Raw genomic sequence first — 26,062 nt, forward strand, 5'->3', positions numbered from 1 at the left:
GGAAAGCTTATGAAGGGGCGTTCCGTGCGTACTGCGCCTTTTTGGGTCCCGCATGGGAGCATAAGTGGGGTCAGGAGGGCGCCTTTGCCCAATTTTTAGTGGCTGTTCATGAGGAAGGCCGGTCGGCGGCAACCGCCAGTCGGTATAAGGCCGCCATATCGTTTATGGCTCAGCTCCGGGGGGTCGGGGACCCCACAGGTTCCTTCATGGTGAGGAAGGCTCTGCGGGGCTGGCGGCGCCTAGAGGGGCGCAAGAAGGATACTAGGCATCCAATCGGATTTGACAGGTTAACCATCTTGCTTGCTGCACTAGAGGCGACATGCTCCTCACCTAGTGAAGTTGTCCTATTCCGGGCAGCATTTGCGCTGGCATTCTATGGGGCCCTGCGAATAGGCGAACTAGTGGCTACCAATAAAAGGGATACCGAGGGGGGTCTGCGTAGGGACCACGTGCAAGTGAGAGGGGATTCCCTGCTCATCACGATTGCCAGGTCCAAGACAGACCTAGAGGCCCAGGGGAGTAGCATTGTGTTGCAGCACGCTCTTGGTAGTCTTTGTTGTCCGATGGCACACGTGGAGGCCTACCTACAGCAAAGGGTGGCGACATGGGGAGGGGCCTTGCTGCGGCATACGGACGGCACCCCGTTAACAAGATTTCAGTTCCAAAGGGTGCTGGCAATGACAATTGCAGCGGCGGGCTTGAAGCCAAGTGATTTTGGGACTCATTCTTTCAGGATTGGGGCCGCTACGGAAGCGACGGCCAGGGGTCTGCAGGCAGACAAGGTTAAACAGTTGGGGCGATGGTCTTCGGACTGTTTTAAACGGTACGTGCGGTTGCATATGTTGTGATTCACCGAAGATGTGCACTCACGTTCTTTGTCTTTTGTTTGGATTACAGTTTCACGAACCTGTGACGCAGGGCGGGAACTGGGATCGGCCCAGTATCAGCTATCCACCACGTCAGGAGCAAAGGATGGACGACTAGTGGTCTGGGTCGTGGGCCACTCATACGTGAGGCGGGCCGCGGACATATTCAGAGCAGGAGATGCGATTCACACATCTGAGGAATATGGTTTTAGGGTGTCCTTCCATGGACGGGGCGGTTTGGGCATTGACCAACTGCAATGTTTTGTCGAAGAATTGGTAGGGCGGCACAGGTCACCGCCATCAGTAGTCATAGTGCACATTGGGGGCAATGACTTGGTGAGATTGGGCAGACGGGCCTTAATCGAGCACATACTGACAACAGTTAGTTGGTTGGCGAAAACCCTCCCGGGGAGCACACTAGCCTGGTCACACATTATTCCCAGGAGGGTATGGAGGGGTGGGCGGTCCACAACAGCGTTGAACCATTCGGTAAAGAGGGTCAACAATAAGATGGAGAAGTTGTTTCGGTCTGCCCACCTTCACAGTATACCTCACGGGTGCATCTGGGGGGACCACTGTTATTCTCACGATGGTGTACACCTGTCCAGGGCGGGGAATGACATATTGATAGGAGACTTCCTAGCCTGGCTAGTGGGATTGAGGAGACATGACCTATAGGTGTTGTGGGGGGGGGGAAGATAGTCGGTCAACTATCTGGCCTGTGGCGGTAAGGTCATGATCGGTGAGCAGTTTTCAAGGTCCCTAGTGGGGGCGCCACCCAGTATGGATGGAAGCGCCTGGGGGGAGGCGGCCATTGGCCCCTCCCACGGGGGGGCGGCACCCAGTACGGATGGGATCGCCCAGGGGGAGACGGCAATAGGCCCCTCCCAGGGGCAGACGGCGATAGACCCCTCCCAGGGGGTGACGGCTATATGCCCCTCCCACGAATTTCCCGGGGGCCGGATATCCGCTGCGGCGGAAGAGAGTGCGGGGAAAGGGGGGGGAATCTACGCTGTCCTTCTTACGGTTACCCCGCATGGGAACTCTGACGACCTTAAGATGGCACAGAGTGGAAAAGGGGCCCCCATGACAAGGGAAGTTACGGTTGGCTACGAGGGTAGAGCCCTCTGCGCATGCGCCACTACGAGAGGGCGGATTTGGTGATAGGGATCTGACACCGGTTAAGACCTTGCCGTTGGCCCTTAACGATAGGATGTACAAAATTCGTATACAATGCACGATGCCATGATGTTAGACTCGGCTAGGAAAATCTTTGTATTAGAGATTTGTTAAGGTTAGCCTCAATACCTGTCTTCATCAAGTGTAATGGAAGTTGAATTTTGTACATGATAAATGAAACGTTTTTATTTAAAGTTTTAAATTTGTTTTATATTTTAATAAATACGGCCGGGGGGGTCGCGAGGCCCCCCTGCCTTCCAAAAGTTCAAAACTGTGTCTGTCTCCTACCATTGGGATTGATGGTGGAAGGGGTGGCGGGCATCCCGGACCATATGGAAAGGGGGGACCTCTCGGTCATCCCGAACGTATGGCTGGGTGCCCCGCCCGCCCGGGAAACCTTGTGCAGGCGAGGGGCGTCGCCCCGGCTGGTATGCCTGAAGTGGCGTGGCCGGAGCACGCCCCGGACGCATATGAGGGTTGTCCTAAACCCCCGCCCGGAAGTCTGTGCACTTGTGGGCGGGAGGGGGATGCCGCCCCGCCTCCTCGTGGAAGGTTAAAAGGCGCGGGGCCCATGCAGGCGTCCTCTTGTTCACGCGCTCTGAAGGTTGCACCACTTGTCGCTCGTGAGCCCTCCTCAAGGGAACAAGCAGCAGTTTTTTGACCCACCCACCAGCCCCTGATGCAGAGTTCGGGATGAAGCAAGATGGTAATCAGCATTTGATTAGGGCACAGAGAACGTGGTGTCCAGACTGAGTCGAGATTGTTAACACAACTGACTACCTGTTGATAGGCCTCTTTTTCCTTTGTAGAGGTGGATAAACAGTATCGTATGACTTTTTCTCCTTTGTAGCAATATGTATAGGATTGGGGATTCCCGCTCCACAAGGACGGGAGTAACGGTGAGAAATGCACACAGCTGCGATAGAAATTTTGCATAGGTTGTCTTTTTCTCCATTTAGTAGGTTCTTAAACTGTCGTATTTATTAGTCTTCGGTCGGGCGGTAAGGTCATGATCGGTGAGCAGTTTTCAAGGTCCCTAGTGGGGGCGCCACCCAGTATGGATGGGAGCGCCTGGGGGGAGGCGGCCATTGGCCCCTCCCACGGGGGGGCGGCACCCAGTACGGATGGGATTGCCCAGGGGGAGATGGCCATAGGCCCCTCCCAGGGGGGGAGACGGCCATAGGCCTCTCCCAGGGGCAGACGGTTATATGCACCTCCCACGAATTTCCCGGGGGGCGGATATCCGCTGCGGCGGAAGAGAGTGCGGGGAAAGGGGGGGAGTCTACGCTGTCCTTCTTACGGTTACCCCGCACGGGAACTCGGACGACCTTAAGATGGCGCCGAGTGGAAAAGGGGCCTCCATGACAAGGGAAGTTACGGTTGGCTACGAGGGTAGAGCCCTCTGCGCATGCGCCACTACGAGAGCGCTGATTTGGTGATAGGCATCTGACACCGGTTAAGACCTTGCCGTTGGCCCTTAACGATAGGATGTACAAAATTTGTATACAATGCACGATGCCATGATGTTAGCCTCGGCTAGGAAAATCTTTGTATTAGAGATTTGTTAAGGTTAGCCTCAATACCTGTCTTCATCAAGTGTAATGGAAGTTGAATTTCGTACATGATAAATGAAACGTTTTTATTTAAAGTTTTAAATTTGTTTCATATTTTAATAAATATGGCCGGGGGGGTCGCGAGGTCCCCCTGCCTTCCAAAAGTTCAAAACTGTGTCTGTCTCCTACCATTGGGATTGATGGTGGAAGGGGTGGCGGGTATCCCGGACCATATGCTCTAGTGGTAGTGAAAGGTTCCCTCGGAATTGGCCAGCCAGAGCATAAGTGCATTGGCGTACGCAAAGGCCTGCAATGGCCGGCTTGACATATGTTTAAACACACATAGGTGCAAGTGCACGCACACAGGCTTGCAATGGCAGGCTTGACACATGTTTAAAAAGACCATGATAGCACCACTTCCTAACGTGTGTAGGAAGGGCACGTGCATGCACATTCACACTGCATTATAGTGGGAAAGTGCCCACCCTAGGGCCACTAAAAGAGAATCAAAACCCTTCGGTGACCCATGGGAGGAGACAACCTCTTTGCTAGGGGAAACTTTCAGGGGTTCTTCACTACCTGAGCATGGAGCACCCATGTGTATCTGCCCTCCCTTTAGCTTGCCACTTGCTCTGCCCATCATGGCTTCCCCTAGTGGTTATCCAATGGCAGTGGAAGTTAGAAATGCCATCCTGAGCCTAAGCACAACTGCTCACCCACAGACCTGTGACATGTTTGAAAGGCAATTCTTGAGGATGGCACAATCAGTGCTGTGGTCCAGTAGTAGAGAGTGCAGTACCTGCCCTGGGTATGTGGTAAAACATTTTACAGGGTGCTCACAGTTAAAACACCTAAACCAATCAGGTAAGCACTCCTTCCTAGCATCTGTTGTAAGGGCATGCACACTTTCACACTGCATTAAAGGGGGAACGTGCCCAGAGCCCCAAGCCACAAAAGGAGAATCTGAAAAAAGCAGGAGAAATACAATCAATAGGTTTTAGGCAAAAGTCTGCTAAGACGGGCCATGTCCAACAGCCATATTTCTAATCTCTCAAGGTGACGCAGCCCGGCAACATTGCTTGCTGTGCTGTTTTGCATCAATTCTTTGCAAATATGCCCCTAAATATGATTCAATTTGATTCAATTGGCTTTATTTCAAAAAATAAGGTCATAAAAGCAAGCAAGCAACATAAACAAATTTCAAATTAATAAAATGTGAAGCATTTTAAAACACTGTGATATAAGCATCAATAATATCTGAGTGAAATATATAACAGCAAAGTACAAAAGTAAGTGGCACAGTATACATTACAACTCACAAAAAAATCCAATTTAAATATTTTAAAAAATATTTAAACATTAATATAATCTCATAGCGTTCACTTGGTGTTTGTTCGGTGTCCAATGGCCCACATTCATCCCAAAAACCTAACTACAGAGCATGCAATCAAGAGACTGCAATTAGTCATTAAAATTCTCATTGCTACAATACTAGTTTTAGAACCCAAAGGTCTACATATAGATGAAAGCCATTTCCTCCGGGTATTTAAATAAGCTGGACTTACAAACAACACATGTGAAAGGGATTCCTCACTCGATGGGCAATGAAGGCATTTGTAATCCCTATAAGTACTCCAGTTTTTGGTAAAGTATTTAATTGGGAGGGATATCACCCTGAATAGGAAAAATAGGGTCATATTAGCAAGAACGTCGTTAAAATTATCTTCGTTTTAGCGGCAAGAAACTGCTGCTAAAACGGCGATAATGGGCTTGCTAATATGCGTTACAGAATTCCAATAGAAGCCCAGGTTAGATGTCCTTCACATCTAACCTGGGCTTGTATGGGAATTCTATTACGCATATTAGCAAGCCCGTTATCGCCGTTTTAGCTGCAGTTTCCTGCCGCTAAAACAGCGATAAATTAAACGAGGTTCTTGCTAATATGCCCCATAGTTTCCTATCGAGAGGGACTGATCTACACTCCCAGTATAGCTCAAAAGAACAGCTGGATTTAAAGTACAAAAACCTTCCAATCATTGATGTACATTCCCCTATACGTGTCTCGACTAAAAGGTTTGCTTACTGACGCTGTTCTTTTCAGATTACAGCAGTTGATACAGAAGGATCATGCAATAGCTGTCATACCAATAACTGATAGAGATTGTTTTAATTTTTGGTAGCCATCCTATTTTTTTTAGAGCAGTCTGCCGAAATAACACCTTTAAGAGCCGCTGTAGGGCTGGCCATTTCTTGGTGATCCATAATCCGTGCCACAGCTTTTCTACCCAGATCCATCAACAGTGGTTTGATGGGGGTACCTTGTGGAGTATGTGTTACTGTCCTCAGAAAATTATTTACTGTATTAGTAAGTAAAAGAAATCCCCAAAGTTCAGCACCACAAGGGACTGAAGCCAGCACCTTTGCATGGTACATTTGGAGAACCTGGCTGATTGGCTCAGTTTAAGAAGGCTAAGTTCATTTACTAATATTCCAGCAAGTTCTGAGATGCTTAAGAGACCATGTCTTATTTATGGGCTCCCGGATACATTTGGGGCTAGAGTCACAGCCAAATACCCAAAACCACCAGAACACTCCAAAATGTCCTCCCCCAATAAAATACTGCTTTTAAATGAATTGTGTTGACTTAAAGACATACATCATTTTATCTGTATTAATTACAAGAGCCCTCAGCCCACAAAATTTCTCAAAATAACGCGAAGCACACTGAAGCCCACGCAGGGTTTCAGATAATAATAGCATATGATCACCAAACATTAGGGTCGGGGTTTCTCTGCCTACTGATGTTGGCGCATCAGCAGAAGAGAAAAGAAATTGAACAACAGTTTAAAAACAATAAAAACAAAGTCAGGGCCAAAAAGCGCCCTTGACGCACCCCTTGTGAAGTGGTATCTCATATACCTGGGCCAGTAAATTAAATGCTACTGGTGGGATTAAGTCGCTGATTGCACCACCCACCAAAGTAGCCTTTCAAACCTGTCTCAGGTCTCTGCCATTGCAGGGCCTGTACGCACAGTTTACTGCTGCTGTGACGTGGCTTATAAAGTGGTTGCCACGTCTGTGACTCCCCTTTAACTACATATCAGTCACCCTTAAGGTACGCCCTAGCTAGCCCTATGGGCCGGGTGTGCTGTAGGTAAAAGGAAGGACATGTACCTTAACTGTGTGGTATGTCCTGGTAGTGGCAAACAACCTATTTAGTTTCTCACTGCTGTGAGGCTGCCCTCTCATATGAATGTATTGGGGATTCCCTGATATGTGATTCAATGGTAATTCCTGAAATGAGAAAAGTAGTGTGGTCAAGTTTGATATGTTTCAAATAGTGGTAATAAATGCTGGGCAATGGTGTGCGCATATTTATGATCACTATTTTAGAAATTCCACTTTTAGATGTGGTACAAAAGGGGGTGGTGGTGATGGACAGAGCATCTGAATCAATCAAACACTCACACCCAGTCAAAAGATCTGGGTTTAATCCATCACCGTTCTTTAGCCCACTCTGCCACCCCAGTTCAGACATGGCTATATGCAAATCAGTCTGACCCTGTGCCTCATGGGAACAGTCCAGCCCGAACTGCCAAGCCATGCCTTCCCTGGACCGGAAAAAAGCTTCCGAGGACCGGTTTCTGGCATTGCAGCCTTCTTCAGCCCGGCTTGCTTGAATCCAGTGGCAAAGTGAGCAAGGTACTCATGTCTGAGCATACCCTGCCACACTTATGGCGGCCAAAGCGGTACAAAAGGGGGTGGTGATGGACGGAGCATCTGAATCAATCAAATACTCAGACCCAGTCAAAAGATATGGGTTTAATCCATCACCGTTCTTTAGCCCACTCTGCCACCCCAGTTCAGGGGCTAAAGAGCGGTGATGGAATAAACCCAGATCTTTTGACTGGGTGTGAGTGTTTGATTGGTTCAGATGCTCCGTCCATTACCACCCCCTTTTTTACCACTTTTAGAAGTGGGCATTTGTGTGTGCTATGTGTCTCTGTGCCTGCCTGATGTGTATTGCATGTCTGGCTCTGAGTGACAGGGACTGGGGAGGTGCTGTGGCTTCAGAAGGGCAGGGTGAGTCAGCACTAGGCTGAATAGGCCCAACTGCCTTTGGAATGGTGGGAGGAATAGCCCCTGACCCTAAATAGGTATGTGCCTGCCTTGTACAATGATGGCCCCGCCCGCTGTGTTGTGTCTGGGGCCAGGGCCTACACTGACAAAGGAGGTGGTCGTGCACCTTTAGAGAAAGGTGTGAGTGCCTTCAGAACTGGTTTTGACCGGCACAGACCCCTGTGTCAGGGGGAGAACAAAGAACATAGCTGGCATAAGATTTGGGGCTTTGACCCCATGTGGGCGGTGCTGTTGGTGCTGACTTGAAACGTGTGGCTGGCAGGCTGCCGGACTGCCAGGAACCGCCACCTGGGGCTCCCTACCTCATGGGAGTGAAGCTGCTGTCTTACTGAAGAGCGCCGATGTGCTGGCCTACCGGAGGACACTTTGCTGGTGCCCTCCATGTCTTGAAAAACCATAGCGCAAGGTGAGCGCTTTAACGGCTGATGGAAAGCGCTTGTGGAGTGCTTCCTCTTCTCCCTTGGTGGTGCTGGGATCAAGGGAGTGAAGAGAGCTCATGCGGATTGGCAGGGCTGCCAGTCTGCATGGTCTGGAAGGGTGTCCTGCTCCCAGCATTGACTGTCTGGGAGGAATACGCCTCCCCGCTCCCCACCTTTGACCCGAGTCCAGAGCTGGGATCGATATCTCCAGCGGCGCTGGAAGACAGGCAAAGATTTCCTGTTTGTAGGCGGGGCTCTCCGGTGAACGAGGAGAGCGCCGTGGAAGTCAGGCAGAGTTGCAGGCTGTTTGTGGGCGGGACTCCCAGGATGACGAAGAGAGCCCCGCATGTCAGCCCAAGCTGCCGGAGGTGAGTGGAGAGCCTCACGAGCCCCCAATGAGACCAGAAAGGCAACAACTGGTTGTGGGTGTAGCGGGCTGGAAAGACCGAACTGGAGCCTCTTGGGATTCTTTGGCACCACAGGATAGCTCAGCTTCCTGCCCCCCGGCCTGTTAGAGGGAGAGGCGGGCCACGAAGGGCAGCGGGTCTCCTGGAGGAGACTGACAATGAGTGAAAGTACCGGGGAGGGGGTACCTCTGGTGGGGGATTGGAAATCCCAGACGGCGTCTGCACATGGTGTAAGTTTGCAGATACAGGGGACCACGTGAGGTCTGCCTGCCAACGGAGGCATTTTTATTTTAGGGTCTATGGAGGCTGATTTCATCTGTATTATAACAGCTCCAGTGGACGCTGACAGTGGACCGCGCATCCAATATATGTGAAAGGGGTGTCAGATCAGCCTCATACTCCCTTTCATGCAGAGTGGATCTCATTTAAGAACTCTTTCATCCCCATTCAGAGTGGGAAGGAGACCAGATCACCCCGAAACTCTAAAAAGAGGAGGGGGAGGTTAGTTGGGAGAAATCAAAAAGAAAAGGGAAAGTAAGCACTTGTGCATCAGGCTGGATTTTTCCTGTCCATAAATCAACATTGTGCACAATTATACTCTTGAGAACCAGCCCATGGTATATGTCCTATGGATTGGACAGTACATCACCAGGAAATGCTTGTTTGGTACAACTTACCAGACGAACTACTAGTTCAAGTGGATGAATAAATCTCTGAATGTAGGGGCTCATTGATGTGCTTTTGAAGCAGTGTGGTGCAGGAGGTTACCTCGCTGCACTGCGTGACAGGGAAATGGCAGGAATGTGCCCTACTTAAGGCAATATGCTGCAGTCCTATCCATTTGCCTACACCCTGTTGGCATACTAGCGCCACTGCAGGCACCATGGCACAAGGCTGTCTTTGTTACATGTAGGATTGTTTTCCTGCAGGAAAGGACACCTTTCTGTTGAAAAACAATCCTGGGTGGCAGATTCCTCTTTCTGTGTGTGCTGCAGGATGCAATTGGTGCAGAAGGATGTAAAGGTGCAGAATTCAGCACACATAGAAAGAGAGAAATTAGAAGAAATAGAGATATTTCTTCTTCTTACGCCTCCCCTGGGAAGGTATAAGATTTTGGTGCATTTTCAGGTTCACAAGTTATTGTAAATCCCAGGATGCATCAAAATATATGGGCTTTGCATGGGAACACCCACGCAACACTCATGGAATGCCTGCCCAGGCCTCAGTAACCCAAAACAGCGATGTGCGCTATGTTGCGTACTCCAGATTCCAGAAGCCACTCAGAGCTACGCAAAGTGACTTTGTGTGGTTTCAAAAATCTGACTTAAAGGTTTGCATCTCACCTCCACCACACTGCATGGTGCAAACGTGGCACAACCCTCTTGAAAATAAGCCCCATAGTTTTGGGTAAATTTAAGCAGTGTATTTACCACGGACCATTTTTCAAATCCCTATATTCAATAAAATGTGTTTTATTTATTAAATACATAATTTTACCATACATAAATACAGTATGCAATTGAAAGCGGCTGCACCAGAGTACAGCTGCGTAGCATGATTGATTAAGTGGAGCTTTGCAAGGGTCCATAATGCATAGGGTCGGAATGTCTATCTCACTTGTCCATACACCATGATTAATTATAGGGTATTTAATCCCTCTGGTGAGTACTCATAGTGTACTTATGTGTGACTTCTGTCATATAAGGTCACTGACCTGTGATCACGGTTAGAAGAAAAGAATAGAGTCGTGGGGAATCCATGGCTTTGATGTGTTTCCCTCAGCTGGAGGCATCCCAGCTCCTGAAAAACTTTAAGAAAATAATTTTTGTCAATGAAGTCGAAGATTCAAGCAGTGGCATCTTAGGGTAGAGCTATATATATATATATTTAGCAAATAATAAACCTTAGAAAGTCACTGAAAAAAACACAGGTTACAGCAAGAACGTTATAGTTAGGCTGACATTTCACTTGTACAATACCAGAGAAATTTAGCCGTTATAGTTGGCTAAGCTAACAATTACTTGTGCCCCCGCAATGCACTACTGATGACGTCATATATTACATCACTCATGACATGGTCAGTGACATCACTGATGTCATCTCAAATTAAATCACTCATGACATAATCCGGTGACTGAGTGTTTCTAAAAAGTTTAAGAATGTGTTATATATATATATATATATATATATATATAATTTTCCAAAATTTAGGCATGCTCCGGTCTGCTCCTTCTCTGGAAGTTTCGGGGGGATTCGTCATGCGGGGGCCGAGAAAAAAGGGGGGTCCCAAAACGTGTTTTCCCCATGTTAATTTCCACAGGACGTTCAGACACGGCTACAGCCCGAACCGCTGAATGGAATTACACCAAACTTTGCAAAAATGTAGGGACTGGTACGCAGAAGTGCCTTTTCTATATTTGGTGAAAATTGCTCCAGTGGTTTTTACGAAAATTAATTTCAAAAACACATATATATCTATATGCGCGCTTCGAGCGCCCACCGGTACGCGTACCGGTAAGCGCACCCGGCGCGCCATGGAAGTGCGCGAGCGGAAAGTTGATTGGCTCTCGGGTGTCTGTCAACATTCCAAACAGCCCGGAGAGTCCACCATCTTGTGTCTCGGTAGAATCGAGACACAAGAGGTGAAAAAAAAAGGGGAAATAATTAAAAGGTGGCAGGGTAGACACTCCCTGACTCCCTAGGTTTTCTGAGGGGGGCCTAGAAGGACCCTGAAGGGCAAAAAAAACGATTTAAAAAAAATAAAAAAATTGCGGGGTAAGCGCTGGGTGCATTCCCATGTAAGCTTCCAGGTACGCGTACCCTGAGCATAGCACAGGGAAAAACAGTGAAAAGAAAATAGTGTAAAATAAGAATTTGGAGTGCTTAGAGGTAGGTTAGCTCTAAAAAGAGCTGTTGTGTTATGTGGGTGATTAAGTACCTACAAGTAGGTACCGATGCAGAGTCTAAAATTCAAGAGAAAGACTCTGTTCCCCTCATCTGAGAAATGTACACCGTCTCCTCTGTAGATATCTTGCATGTTGTAATGCAAGTTATTGTGGTATATGGAACCCGTACCATAGTCTCTCAGGAAAGGAGAAACAGATCCTTTTGGGACCCCATGAGAAGGCCTAGGGGGTCAGGGGCGCTCTACCCTGCCCCCTTTTCAGGTTCTCAACTATTACATTTCACTCTCTTCTGAAACTACACAAAATGGCGGCGATAGGGTGCATCAGAGACAGACAGTGAGAGAAAGGAGGTAGGAGATGAAGAAGAGATGTCAAATACACATTGGAGAAAATATAGTGGGGGAAGGGAAGTAACTATGAGTATACTTACTATGTAACATAAAAATGTTGCACTCTATACTATAAGTCTCACTTTATACTAAAATCACTTCGCTACTACCTCATAAATTACAAATAAAAATGAATAATATCTCAAACAATTTTTAATTTCTAAATATAAATTTATTCTTCTGAATTTTCATAATTTAAAAGAACTAGTAACATGTCCTCATCAAGAATTTCCTCTTCAATCACATCCTCAGGAATCTCCTCATGAAAAGTCTGCAAAGATGATTCCTGGAACTCTATGGTCTCCAAACATTCGATAAATTCGCCGTCAAGAGACTGATCAAAAAATCCCTCATGTCATCTCCTCCAACAGAAACTTCTTCATTACTGGTGCTGTCAATATCAGGGACATTTAAAATCTCAATAAATGTAGTGGTAAATTCAAAAGAAATTTCAACGGTCTCTTCATTGTGATCCATTTTATTTTGAAATTTCTTGCTGTAAATTGCAGAAAACAATAATCACTTTCATTTATCGTTTTTAGTAATACATAATATAAAACTAGCTTTATCAAGTATTTAGTTCTTTAAAATGAAGATGCACACATTTTTTCAAATACTTTATATAACTATATTAGTAGAGTTAGGGAACTGTAGGGGTCAAGTTGACAAAGGTACTTCTGAGTTTTTAACAGTGAAGTTTTCTTTGGGCAGTGTATAGTATCAGGCACTGCATGTGATGAAGCCTATCTCAATCCATAACTATATCAGAAGGACAGTAAAACTAACTGAAAACATTTTTCCTATTAACTTAAAGTGTACAACATAGTTCCCCTTACAAATTAACAACTTACCTTTTACAAAGCAGGAGAAGAGTTAGTACTGTGTAAATCTCACACCAGAAATTGAACACCAAAAATTCCTCACAAATGTACCTCAGACAGTACTATCACAAAATGGTCGTGTTTTCCTCTCATTTTTGATATATACATAACCAATCAAACTTCATCACATACAAATTCAAAACCAAATTAACATTTTAATTGGTTCTAAATTTCAACACTTTCAAGTGTGTTTTCCCCATGCAATTTTCCATAGGACATTTAGACACGGCTACAGCCCGAACAGCTGAACGGAATTACACCAAACTTGGCAAAATGGTAGGGATTGGTACGTAGTAGGGCGTTTTCTATATTTGTTTAAAATTGCTCCAGTGGTTTTTATGAAAAGTAACTTCAAAAACACATATATATCTATTTGCGCGCTTCGAGCGCTTACCGGTACGCGTACCGGTAAGCGCACCTGGCGCGCCACGGAAGTGCGTGAGCGGAAAGCTTATTGGCTCTCGGGTGTCTGTCAACATTCCAAACAGTCCGGAGAGTCCTCCATCTTGTGTCTCGGTAGAATCGAGACAAAAGAGGTGAAAATAAAAAGGGGGAAATGATTAAAAGGGGGCAGGAGTAAGCGCTGGGCGCGTTCCCATGCACGCTTCCAGGTATGCGTACCCTGAGCGCACCACAGGGAAAAACTGTGTAAAAAATTAGAGTAAAAAGAAATTTTGTGTGCTTAGAGGTAGGGTAGCTCTGAAAAGAGCTGTTGTGTTATGTGGGTGTTTTTTGTACCTACAAGTAGGTACAGATGCAGAGTCTAAAATTCAAGAGGAAGACTCTATTCCCCTCATCTGTAAAATGTACACCATCTCTCCTATAGATGCCTTGCATGTTGTAATGCAAGTTGTTGTGGTATATGGAACCCATACCATAGTTTCTGAGGAAAGCAGAAACAGATGTATTCACATGTTTTCTTGCTTTCTCAATCTGTGGACAAAATTGGTTGGACCAGTTCCATTTTTGCCTTTGGCATATATTAGAATATACCAAGGCAGTTTTTGGAAAAAGTGACATCAATTGCCCAAAGATGTCCTTTAAAAGCATTTCCAGACCTACCCCAGTCAAAGTGCCCAGGTCATTTCCACCACAATGCACAATTATGAGGTCAGGGTGTGGTAGATGCATAAAGGATTTTACCAATGGTATCAATTGGTGACATCTCAATCCTCTCTGTCCAATCCACATTATATCCACATTTGGTAAATCAAGGTTGGGAATACCTCTGTTTGCTTCATATTTTTCACTCCAGTGAACAAAGCTATGACCCACAATCCAGACTTTAGGCATCTTGAAGGTAGATGTGGTTGTATTCAGATGAGTTGTGGAAATGAAATGGCAGTTTGAAAGTAGGAGTTATGAAAAAAAAGTGGTTGAGATTCAGTACACTTGAAACAGAAGAAATGATTGGTCGTTTTTTTAAATTCTCCACTGAAAATTAGGGTGCATGCTTTTGTTTTTTGAAAGAAGTAATTCTAATGGTTGAGAAAAAGTCATTGAAAGAAACATTGCACATGATTAGCGAGTATATTGAGAGCTCAAAAACACTTGCTGAGTTCATTTGCAACATAATATGATGAACTTTTCACCTGTGTGCTGAGTTAGGTGGGAGTTACCATGGTAACAGGCTGAATGAGCACTGGGGGATGGGTGAATATTATGTGCGTTTGAAAGTGTTGAAATGTAGAACCAATTAAAATGTTAGTTTGGTTTTGAAAAAGTGTGGGAAGAATTTTAATTGGTTAAGTCCAGGGATATGTGTGAATAATTACAGGGAATCAGAGCCATTTGTGGTTGCAGTGTCGGAGGTGCATTTCAGAGATTCTGCTTAAGAAAATCTGGTGTGTGTGACTGACACTGTTCTAAATCTTCAAAAGCATTTTTAAAGGTGAGTAATGATTCATTTAATATAGATAGAGTGCTGTATGCACTATGGGGAAGATTAAGAAGCATATTGGGCTTCTTTATTCATGCATTTTGTGTCATGTTGTTTTGTAATGCTGGTAAAAAATTTAATGGTGCATATTGGAAATGTATTTTAGAAATGAGTCAGGTTTCTTCCTTGTAATGTAGTGGTCATTTAAATGGGCTTTGCTCTGTGTCTAAAACGATTTACTATGCTAAATGTTTTTTGGTAAAATGTATGGCTTTAACTTTTTTGACAAGTATCACACTGAGTGTCGGTGTGAAATAAGAAATTATATTTTCACATTTTTCTATAATTTCACCTGTGTCTGCTCACAGTTTGCATCTCTTAGCTTAAAGGGTACTGTTTCTCTTGCATCGTGTCTCATGTTAGTATGTAATGCTGGCAAAAAATTATTGGTGCATATTGGAAAAGTATTTTGGAAATAAGTCAGATTTCTGCCTTGTAATGTAGTGGTCATTGATGTGGGCTGTGCTCTGTGTCTAAAACGATTTACAATGGTAAACATTTTATGGTAAAATGTATGGCTTTAACATTGTTGACAAAGATCACTCTGAGTGTCTATGTGAAATAAGGAATTATATTTTCAAATTTTTCAATAATGTCACCTGTGTCGGCTCACAGTTTGCATCTCTTAGCTTAAAGGGTACTCTGTGCCTGTGTCTGATGTCACTCTGTACCTTCCCCATCTCTCTCTTTGTGTGGCTCATCTCACTCTGTGCCTGTGTCTCATGTCACTCTGTGCCTGCCCCATCTCTCTCTTTGTGGGTGTCATTTCTCTCTTTGCGTGTGTCTCATCTCACTCTGGTAAATGTTTTATGGTAAAATGTATGGCTTTAACATTTTTGACAAGGATCACACTGAGTGTCTGTGTGAAATAGGGAATTATATTTTCACATTTTTCAATAATGTCACCTGTGTCTGCTCACAGTTTGCATCTCTTAGCTTAAAGGGTACTCTGTGCCTGTGTCTCATCTCACTCTGTACCTGCCCCATCTCTCGCTTTGTGTGTGTAATTTCTCTCTTTGCGTGTGTCTCATGTCACTCTGGTGAATGTTTTCTGGTAAAATGTATGGCTTTAACATTTTTGACAAGGATCACACTGAGTGTCTGTGTGAAATAGGGAATTATATTTTCACATTTTTCAATAATATCACCTGTGTCTCCTCACAGTTTGCATCTCTTAGCTTAAAGGGTACTCTGTGCCTGTGTCTCATCTCACTCTGTACCTGCCCCATCTCTCTCTTTGTGTGTGTCATTGCTCTCTTTGCGTGTGTCTCATCACACAAAGAGATAGATGGGGCAGGTACAGAGTGAGATGAGACACAGGCACAGAGTGAGATGAGACACAGGCACAGAGTGAGATGAGACATGCAAAGAGAGAAATGACACACACAAACAGAGAGATGGGGCAGGCACAGAGTGAGATGAGACACAGGCACAGAGTGAGATGAGACACTGGCACATAGTGAGATGAGACACAGGCACAGAGTGAGATAAGACACGCTAAGAGTGAGATGGTGCAGGCAGAGAGTGAGATTAATAATGAAACTGTACTGCACTGTTGCTGTGACACAGTTGCTGGGCTATAAACTTACTTATGTTGTAAACTAGTGTTTATATGGTTCACTTATTGTAATTGATATGTAGTATGTTAGTAGTGGTCTATAATATGTTATTTTTTCTTTACCACAGATTGTAATCATCTATAGAAAGATAAAAGAATATGCCGATGAAGGAAAGAAGAAGAAAAAGTTACAAACATGGTTTATTGGCCAAGAAAACACAATTAGAAGATTCATCCAAAACACAATCTTCAGTGAAAAAAAAGAATGCTCCTGGTAAGCAAACAAAGGAGTTTTTTAGGAAATTAACGCAATGTAAAAAACTTCTGGATATTGTTTCAAAGAAAAAAAATTATCTGTAAATACAAAGAAAAAGCAGAGCGCCCAAAAAATGTTAGACCTGTAGAAGGAGATGATATTGTCTATAGTAATAGAAGGAGAAATCAATGTATTGACATTCGTAGATGAATGTTTTATAACAGAATTGTTTTAAATTTATTAAAAAATGTTAAGATTTATAAAAAAAAGAGTGTTTTTACAAGCAAAAGAAAAGTAGAGTGAAGATTGTGGATCAGGCTTTTGAAGTGAAAAATAAATTATTCACTTTAGTAATCAATATAATTCGTACACTAGATAAGGTAATCAATGTTTTGAAATTAAAATATAAGTGGAAAAGAGTAATTAATCAGACTAATTTTTGTGATGTTTTTTCTGGAGTATGAAAGCATAGTTCAAGTTGTGAGCCATTTTTTAATGAAGAGAGTTACTTTCAGGATAATGATTTGGTGCATGCAGTTGACACAAGTGGTCGAGCATATGAGGTGAAGTACGGTTGTCTGGTTGAAAAATAAAAAATTGTGCCTAGAAATGCAGAAGAGGTGTTCTTCGCCCCTATTCTTCGTGCCTAAGAAGGAGGGAGATCAGTGGACTTGCATAGACTATCGCGCAATCAACAAGATTATGAAGAAAAATCACGATCCTCTTCCTCTTATCTCTGTTTTGCTGGATCAAGTAAAAGGGGCACAGATCTATACCAAATTGGACCTCCGAGGAGCCTATCATCTTGTTCGAATGCGCGAAGGAGATGAGTGGAAAACTGCTTTTAGAACAAGATTCGGGCTGTTTGAATACCAAGTTATGCCATGCGGTCTATGCAATGCCCCCGCGGCTTTCCAACACTTCATCAATGACATTCTCAGTGATTATATCGATCAGTGTGCCATTGTGTACATTGACGACATCTTGATCTATTCATCTGACAAAGATAAACATCACGGACAGGTGAGGGGACAATTACAGAAACTCAGGGAGAACAAGTTGTTAATGAAACTAGAGAGTGTTCTTTCAATGTCTCGCAGGTGGAGTTCTTGGGTTTTGTTCTATCTCCAACAATAAACATGGAGGAGCGAAAAGTCAAGGCCGTGATTGAATGGAAGTCTCCAGAAAGTGTTAAAGAGGTTCAAAGTTTCATTGGATTTGTAAACTTCTATCGAAGATTTATCAGTGAATTCTCCCAGAAAATTCTTCCTCTTACACGTTTAATCCGAAAAGGTGTTCGCTTTGAGTGGACAGAAGAGTTGGAGGAAGCCTTTCAGTCATTAAAAAAGGACTTTACCACAGTTCCAATACTTTTGCATGCAGACACTACTGAACCATTTTATGTTGAGACGGATTCCTCGGATCAAGCAGTAAGAGGAGTATAATCTCAACGACATAAGGTTACTGGACAGTTGCATCCAGTCGCTTATAGATCACGGAAGCTGACGCCTGCTTAGGTGAATTATACATTTACTGAAAAAGAGCTCTTGGCAACAAAAGATGCTTTCAAAGAGTGGCAATTCAATGGTCCCTGGTTGGAAATTCAATCCAAAAATTAATTTGAACATTTCTTAAAGTTGTGTAGGCATACAAAGAAACACAATATTACTTTGAAAATCTTTGAAAATGCACCAAAGAGAAACAAGCAAAAACGGGTGTATATGAAAAAATATCAATTTTATCAAAAAGAATAGGGCAGGAATTCATACAAATATACAAACAGACCCACAGGAAAATATATTCAAAATGAATCCATAAACGTCACTGTAGGCTCTGCAGTCACCTTTCCTTATTATTAGGGGTGAGCGGATTTTGCGTATTGGCAATCCGCGGATTTGCGGATTTGCGTATTTGCGTATTTCGAAAATACGCAAAATCCGCGGATCCTAGCGTATTTCTTTTTTTTTTGTGTTCGCACGGGTTTCTGCAAGTTCGCGAGGGTTTCATTGTACAAAACGCTCGCGAACGTGCAGAAACCCGTGCGAACACAATGTGCCTACTCATGGGTATTGGCTCGTGAAAGTCAAGGATGCAAAGGCTATCCAGCATCACAGCTGATTTTCCACGGTAGATTTGGTAAAGAAGGCACATTGCCCAGCCTCGACGACGCTCTCGATTATTGTTTCTGGGCTGATAAATGAGTCACTGCATTTGAGCTTCAACTAGTTCCAGCGACCATGTGTGTGTTACTATGCAATCGCGCCGAAGGGCGCAGGGGTCTCTTGAGTGAGCTGCTGTTGCTGTCGTATTTTACAATGGCGCCAGAAAGCTGCCAGCGCCGTTGTAAAATAGTTACAAAATTAGCTTGCACAGGAAGCACTTAGATAAAATAAAGCAGCACCTGCTTTGTTTTATCTAGTGGTTCCTGTGCAAGATAACTTTGTAACTATTTTACAACGGCGCTGGCAGCTTGCTGGCGCCATTGTAAAATAGTTACATGAGTGGGGGTTCAACTTTTGAACCCGTTACATCCGCGGATTTTTTTTTCTCGGATTTTGTGGAAAATACGTAAAATACGCGGATTGCGTATTCACTAAAAATCCGAAAAATCCGCGGACGTAACGGATTTTCCGCTCGTGCCTACTTATTATAAAAATTGTAAATAAATTAGTATTAGGAAAAGGCGATAGTCGACGTTTCGGTCTCTATGTGTTCATCTTCTTCCTCCGATGTGTCGTGAGCCCATCCTGGATCTTATTAATCTCTCCCTCACCGAGGGCGTGGTTCCTCCCTCCTGGAAGCAAGCTGTGGTCAGCCCTATCCTGAAGAAACCCAATCTTGACCCCTTGCTCCCGGAAAAATACCGGCCCATCTCCCTCCTGCCTTGGCCCGCTAAGGTCATTGAGGCTCACGTGAACACCGTCCTGTCTACCCATCTCTCTCGCAATAACATTCTTGACGAGAGTCAAAATGGGTTCTGCTCTCAACACAGCACTGAAACGGCTCTGCTCTTTATGACCGAGCATTTGCGGTCAGTGCTGGATGTAGGGCAGACTGCGGCGCTCCTATTGTTAGATCTGAGCGCCGCATTCGACACGGTGTCTCATGACATTTTGTTGCGGCGTCTGGAGGAGGTGGGTATTGGTGGGAAGGCCCTTGAGTGGTTCCGCTCCTTCCTTTCGGACCGGTTTTTTAAAGTAGCCATACCACCAGGCCAGTCCTCGTTCCATTCTCTGGGTCTGGGAGTCCCTCAGGGCTCCGCTTTAAGCCCTACATTGTTCAACCTGTATGTGAAACCGCTGGCTGCTGTCGTCAGGGAATGTGGCCTTACCATGACATCGTACGCCGACGACACGCAGCTTGCGGTGACACTCAGCGGGGACCCTGAGGTGAATGCTCCCAGATTCCGGGCAGGACTTATAGCTGTGGCTAAGTGGATGCGTAGCAACTGCTTACAGCTTAACGCTAAAAAAACCGAGGTCCTGATTTTAGGGAAGCAGGCGGAGCTTTGGGGAGACCAGTGGTGGCCTCCCGAATTGGGGGCGTCCCCCACTCCAGCGGCCGAAGTTAAAAATCTGGGGGTCTGGCTGGATTCCCATCTTTCTTTCGCCAGTCATACAAAGAAGACAGCAGCTACCTGTTTTGGTATATTGCGAGGACTACGACCTGTCCTTAAATTCTTCGACCCCCCCCACGCGGCAACTGGTGGTCCAGGCCTCCATCTTGTCGCGTCTGGACTACGGGAGTGCTTTGTTACTTGGAGTGAACCAGGCTGAGGCATCTAGGCTTCAGATTGTCCAAAACGCTGCTGCACGCGCCATCGTGGGCCTCCCGAGACGTTGTTCTGTCTCCCCGGTCCTGACCTCCCTCCATTGGCTTCCGGTCAGACAGAGATTCAAATTTAAAGCTCTCTGTCTGACATTTAAGATTCTGAAGCTTTCCTCTCCTCCTGCTCTTGCGGGCCTCATCTCCTCGTACCTCCCCACACGGTCCCTCAGGTCGGAATCTCACCATCTGGCGATTAAGCCTAGGTTCAGACTGAGTAGGATGGGAGGGCGCTCTTTTCGTGTTCTGGCGGCCGATCTATGGAACTCCCTCCCTGTACACATCCGTGCCCTGGATAGCCTTATTCTTTTCAGACGCGCCATAAAAACTCACCTGTTCGCTTCTGTTTAACTGATCTTTTTCTTCTCAGTTCTGATCTGTTGTGTTGTGCTGTTTGATCAGGCGCCAGGACGCCCCTTCGCTGGGGCAGCTGTGCGCCAAATAAAAGTTATTAACATAACATAACCTAACATCTGTGAGACCATCTTCAGGACAGTGTAATTTGTAATTGTAGTACCCTGATAAGTGAAATTCTGTCTGGCCAATGAATTCAAATCAAGCAGAATGAACAGCGTTAATGGTGCAAACTGGTGGAGTAGCGCAAGGTAATTGCGATCTCTATTAAAGCCGAGCAGTGCTAACACATGTGGTGTAGCAAACTGTAAAAGGTCGGATAAGGATAGATGGCACGAGCATGACTAGCTGCCTCTGTTCAGAACGTGCTCAAGACAAGCGCAGTTTAGTTGCAGCCTCTATTTAGTCTTGCTTATAGCGACACTGGCATTAACGGCGTGGCAATTAAAGCATGAATTGCTACCTCTGTTCGGAAAGTACTCGAGACAGGTGCAGTTTAGTTGAAATCTCTATTTAGTCTTGCTAACAGTGACACTGGCATTCACTGCACGGCGGTTCATGTCAAAGACAGACTTTGACATGAATCGCTGTGCCGTGAATGCCAGTGTCAATTATTTGTTCACCTGACCAATGGTAGAATTCCGTTGGAAAGCCATCTTCCCCTGGAGTTTTATGATATGGGTGATTAGCTACAGCTTGTGAGATCTCTTCTTTACTAATATCTCCTTCGAGAAGTGCCCTGCCCTCCTCTGAGAGAGAATCAATCAATCAATCATGACATTTGTATAGCGCACTACTCACCCGGAAGGGTCTCAAGGCGCTTGGGGAGAGGGGTCCATTACTGCTCGAAAAGCCAGGTCTTGAGTTGCTTCCTGAAGGAGAGATGGTCCTGGGTTAGCCAAAGGTGGACGGGGAGGGAGTTCCATGTCTTGGCTGCCAGGTAGGAGAAGGATCTTCCACCGGCGGTGGCTCTGCGGATGCGTGGAATGGTGGCGTGGGCGAGGCTGGTCGACCGTAGCTGGCGGGTGGGCGTTTAGAAGGTCAGGCGGTTGTTGAGGTACTTGGGGCCCAGGTCGTGGAGAGCCTTGTGTGCATGGGTGAGGAGTCTGAACGTGATCCTCTTGCTGACGGGGAGCCAGTGCAGGTCTCTCAGGTGGCCGCAGATGTAGCTGTGTCGGGGGATGTCCAGGACGAGTCGTGCGGATGCGTTCTGGATGCGTTGGAGTCTTTTCTGAAGTTTGGCTGTGGTTCCGGCGTAGAGGGTGTTTCCGTAGTCCAATCGGCTGGTGACGAGAGCCTGGGTGACCGTCTTCCTGGTTTCGGTGGGGATTCATCGGAAGGCTTTTCCGAGCATGCGCAGGGTGTTGAAGCACGATGATGAGACATTGTTGACTTGTCTGGTCATCGAGAGGGAGGAGTCCAGGATGAAGCCCAGGTTGCGTGCGTGGTCCGTTGGCTTGGGAGTGGTGCCCAGGGCAGGGGGCCACCAGGAGTCGTCCCAGGCGGATGGAGATGATCCCAGGATGAGGACTTCCATCTTGTCTGAGTTCAGTTTCAGGCGGCTGTTCTTCATCCACTCGGCGATGTCTTTCATCCCTTCGTGTAGGCTGGTTCTGGCGGTGGCTGGGTCGTTGGTGAGGGAGAGGATCAGCTGGGTGTCGTCGGCGTAGGAGATGATGTTGAAGTTGTGTTGGCGTGCGATGGCTGCGAGGGGGCTCATGTAGACGTTGAAGAGGGTGGGGCTGAGCGATGATCCCTGTGGTACGCCGCAGATGACTTCGGTGGCCTTGGATCTGAACAGGGGGAGGCGGACCCTCTGGGTTCTTCCGGCAAGGAACGAGATGATCCACTTCAGTGCCTTTTCTTGGATTCCGATGTTGCTGAGGCGCTGCACTAGGGTGCGGTGGCAGACAGTATCAAACGCTGCTGAGAGGTCCAGGAGGATGAGGGCCGCTGTTTCCCCGTTGTCGAGCAGGGATCTGATGTCATCAGTGGCTGCGATGTGGGCGGTCTCGGTGCTGTGGTTGGCTCGGAAGCCGGACTGCGAGTGGTCGAGGGATCCGTTTGTCTCGAGGAAGGCGGCAAGCTGTCTGTTGACAGTCTTCTCAATGACTTTGGCAGGAAAAGGGAGGAGCGAGATGGGGCGGAAGTTCTTGAGGTCGGTGGGGTCCGCTGTTGCTGTTGGTTTCTTCAGGAGGGCGCTGAGCTCGGCGTGCTTCCAGCTTTCCGGGAAGGTGGCGGTGTTGAAGGAGGCGTTGATGATGTCCCGGAGTTGGGGTGCGATGATGGAGTCGGCCTTGTTGAAGACGTAGTGAGGGCAGGGGTCCGTTGGTCTTCTGGAGTGGATGGTGTTCATCGTGCGGGTGGTATCTTCGGTGCTGACCGGGGTCCAGGCGCAGAGGGTGGAGGTGGGGGGCATTGGTTCGGTGGTTGGGTGCGTGGTTGGTGCGCCGAAGCTGTTGTGTATATCGGCGATCTTGCGGTGGAAGAACGAGGTGAGTGAGTCGCAGAGGTCTTGCGAGGGAGTGATGTCGTTGTTTCCGGCGCTGGGGTTAGAGAGTTCTTTGATGATGCTGAAGAGTTCCTTGCTGTTGTGGGCATTGTTGTCCAGTCGTTCTTTGAATGCTGTCTTCTTGGTGGTGCGGATCAGCTGGTGGTGTTTGCGGGTGGCGCCCTTGAGTGCAGTCTTGTTGTCTGTGGTCTGGTCATTGCGCCAGGCTTTCTCGAGGGTGCGGCAGTTCTTCTTGGAGTTCTTAAGTTCGTCGGTGAACCAAGAAGCTTTCTTGCTGCTATGTCTACTGGGAGGGGTCTTCAGTGGTGCAAGGTCATCTGCGCAGTTGGTGATCCACTGTGTGAGGTTGCTGGCTGCTTCTTTGCGGTCCGTAGTGCTGGCGGGAGGGTTCTTGCTGAGGGAGGTGGTGAGCTGGTAGGCGGTGATCTTGTTCCAGTTCCTGCGAGGAACCTGTTGCGGGTGGTGGTGGGTCGTGGTTCTTCTGAAGCTGAAGTGGACGCAGCTGTGGTCAGTCCAATGAAGTCCGGTGGAGTGGCTGAAGGAGATGTACTTGCTGGAGGAGAAGACTGGGTCAAGCGTATGGCCGGCGTAGTGGGTGGGGGTGTTCACCAGTTGCTTGAGACCGAGGTTGGCGAGGTTGTCCAGCAGGGTGGTGGTGTTGCTGTCCTTGTTGTTCTCCAGGTGGAAGTTGAGGTCCCCTAGGAGGATGTAGTCAGCAGAGGGAAGGGCGTGCGGGCTGATGAAGTCTGTGATGTCTTCGCTGAATTGTGTGCGTGGTCCCGGGGGTCTGTAGATGAGGGTGCCTCTGAGTGTGGTCTTGGGGTCGGTGTGTATCTGGAAATGGAGGTGTTCGGCGGCGGTAAAGGTGTCTTCGGAGCTGGTCGTGATGCGGATGGTGTACTTGTGTACGATGGCGATGCCTCCTCCAGTCTGGTTGACGCGGTCCTTCCGGGTGATCTTGCATCCGTCCGGGATGGCGATGTCTGACGCTGAGGAGGGGTTCATCCAGGTTTCCGTGAGGAAGGCGATGTCTGGAGATGTTGTGTCGAGCAGGTTCCAGAGTTCGACGGCGTGTCTGTGGACGGAGCGGGTGTTGAGTAGGATGCACTTGAGGTGGTTGCTGCAGGTGCTCGGATTGGCGGGAGCGGTGCAGGTCCGGAGGCCGGTGTATTTGCAGGCTTGGCAGGTGAAGGGTCCGTGGGTGCGCCTCAGGGTGGCTCAGTAGCAGGCGGGGGTTTGGCCGGCGTTGAGTGCGTTGAGGGTGGCGGTGTCGTAGGTCCGTCATGTGGTCTGGAGTCGGCGGGGGCCAGGGGTCCTGGCGCTGGACACGGTCCAGGCGCGGACGGGCATAGACGGGCTTGCCTTTGGCGCGCCTTTGGTGCACAATCGGCGCGCCCACTGCGCGCGTTCGCCGCGCGGCCTCCATATGAGGGGCTGAGGGAGGGAGGAGCAACTGGGAGGCCGGGAGCGGGGAGGCGAATGGGAGCGGCAGGGGGCGGGGCCGCAGGGAGCAGCGGCGGGAAGCCGGGGGCGAGGTGGGAGGCAGGGGGGCAAGAAGGCAGAAGGGAACGAGGGGCACGGAATAATAAACCAAGCACAAGTTATAACAACAACACAAGTTCTAGCAACAATACAAATACAGGCTGAGGGCAAGACGGGAGGGCACAGAAGGCAAAAGAGGGGGGAGAGGGAAACAACGAAGGCTAAACAGGCACAGTCAGACAGAGGTTTAGCAATACAATACGCGGACTGGAAATAAGAGCGGGGAGGGCACAGGAGCAAGGGGTGCGAGGAGACAACAGAGGGTAGACAGGAACAGAGTCTGGTAACAGCACGCTGACTGGTTGGGCAGCGCAGCAGCACAGCACGGGAGGACCGTGTGGTGGCAGGGGGGAGCGACCTACCGGGTGGAAAGGGTCAAGGGTCGCTCCCCTTTCCGAAAGGAAAGACAACATTTTTCTATGATCTGTTTAGATTCCTGGGATATATAACGATTGATAAAAATAAGTAAATTCATTAACAATATCCTGTGGATGGGTCAGCATGATTCCTTCAGATGTTTTTATAGCTGGGATAGCCATTGCAACCTCTGTTTGTTGTAGTTGAGCCACTAAAAGTCGTCATGCCTTTTTCCCTTGCTCATAGTGGCGCCCTTTCATTTTTTGCAAAGCATATTCAGCTTTAGAGGTAAAAAGGCTGTTCAGCACCATACATGCTTGCTCTAGTAGTGGTGTATAAGAGGTTGCTTAGTATATAATCGAGTTAATGTCTCAATATCTTGTTACAATTCTTTTTGCCATTTGGCATTTTGTCTATTGGCCTGTGCAGCATTTTCCAATAAGTTGACCCCTAATGGGAGCCTTAGCTGCAGCCCACAGGATTCTACCCAAGCTCACGGATCCTTGATTAAGGGAAAGATAATGTTGAAGGTGAGTTTTAAACTGCAATTTACCTGCAGGGGTTTTGTGACGTTGAATGTTCATTCGCCAAGGTTTACGCCCCGGTGTAGCCAGTCCTGTTTGGGGGGATAGTAGAACTGGGGAGTGATCCGAAATTGACATTTCCAAGATATGGGATTCATGTACTAGCTGAACTACCCTTTGAGAGATTAAACAGTAATCTAACATAGAGAGAGTTCCATGAGTGGGGGAGATGAATGAATATTCAGTATCAGAGGGGTGGGATAGGTGCCAATGATCAATCAGGACATGATCTTCAATTATGTCATCCATAAGAGCTCTTTCTGCTGCATTATGCATATCAAAAGGACCTGTTTTATCCAGTCCTGGGTCTCTGACTAGGTTCCAGTTTCTTCCTATGATAAAATACGATTTAATTCGAGAAAAAATTACTTTTTCACACTCGTCAGAGCATAGAC

The 26,062-nt window shown here is 47.0% G+C and overlaps 2 protein-coding genes across 6 annotated transcripts in view; one reads left to right on the forward strand and one right to left on the reverse strand.

Annotated features, from left to right (window-relative positions):
• LOC144807726 (uncharacterized) overlaps positions 1-10,347 on the reverse strand; it is a 49,693-nt gene extending 39,346 nt beyond the window's left edge. The window contains exon 1 of the mRNA XM_078673392.1: positions 10,279-10,347. Coding sequence (XP_078529518.1) covers positions 10,279-10,324 — 46 coding nt within the window. The 5' untranslated portion in view covers positions 10,325-10,347. The remainder of the gene's footprint in view (positions 1-10,278) is intronic.
• The window catches only part of LOC144807723 (uncharacterized), a 1,505,442-nt gene that overhangs the window by 1,307,245 nt on the left and 172,135 nt on the right, over positions 1-26,062 (forward strand). For 4 of the 5 annotated variants that reach the window (XM_078673385.1, XM_078673387.1, XM_078673384.1 and 1 more), the window contains one exon: positions 16,366-16,511. The exons of the other annotated variant lie outside the window; for it this stretch is intronic. The gene's annotated coding sequence lies outside the window, so the exon portion shown is untranslated. The remainder of the gene's footprint in view (positions 1-16,365; positions 16,512-26,062) is intronic. 5 annotated transcript variants of the gene reach the window in all.

This window comes from Lissotriton helveticus, chromosome 1_2, assembly GCF_964261635.1.
Source record: "Lissotriton helveticus chromosome 1_2, aLisHel1.1, whole genome shotgun sequence".
In the NCBI taxonomy this organism is placed as follows: Eukaryota; Metazoa; Chordata; class Amphibia; order Caudata; family Salamandridae; genus Lissotriton; species Lissotriton helveticus.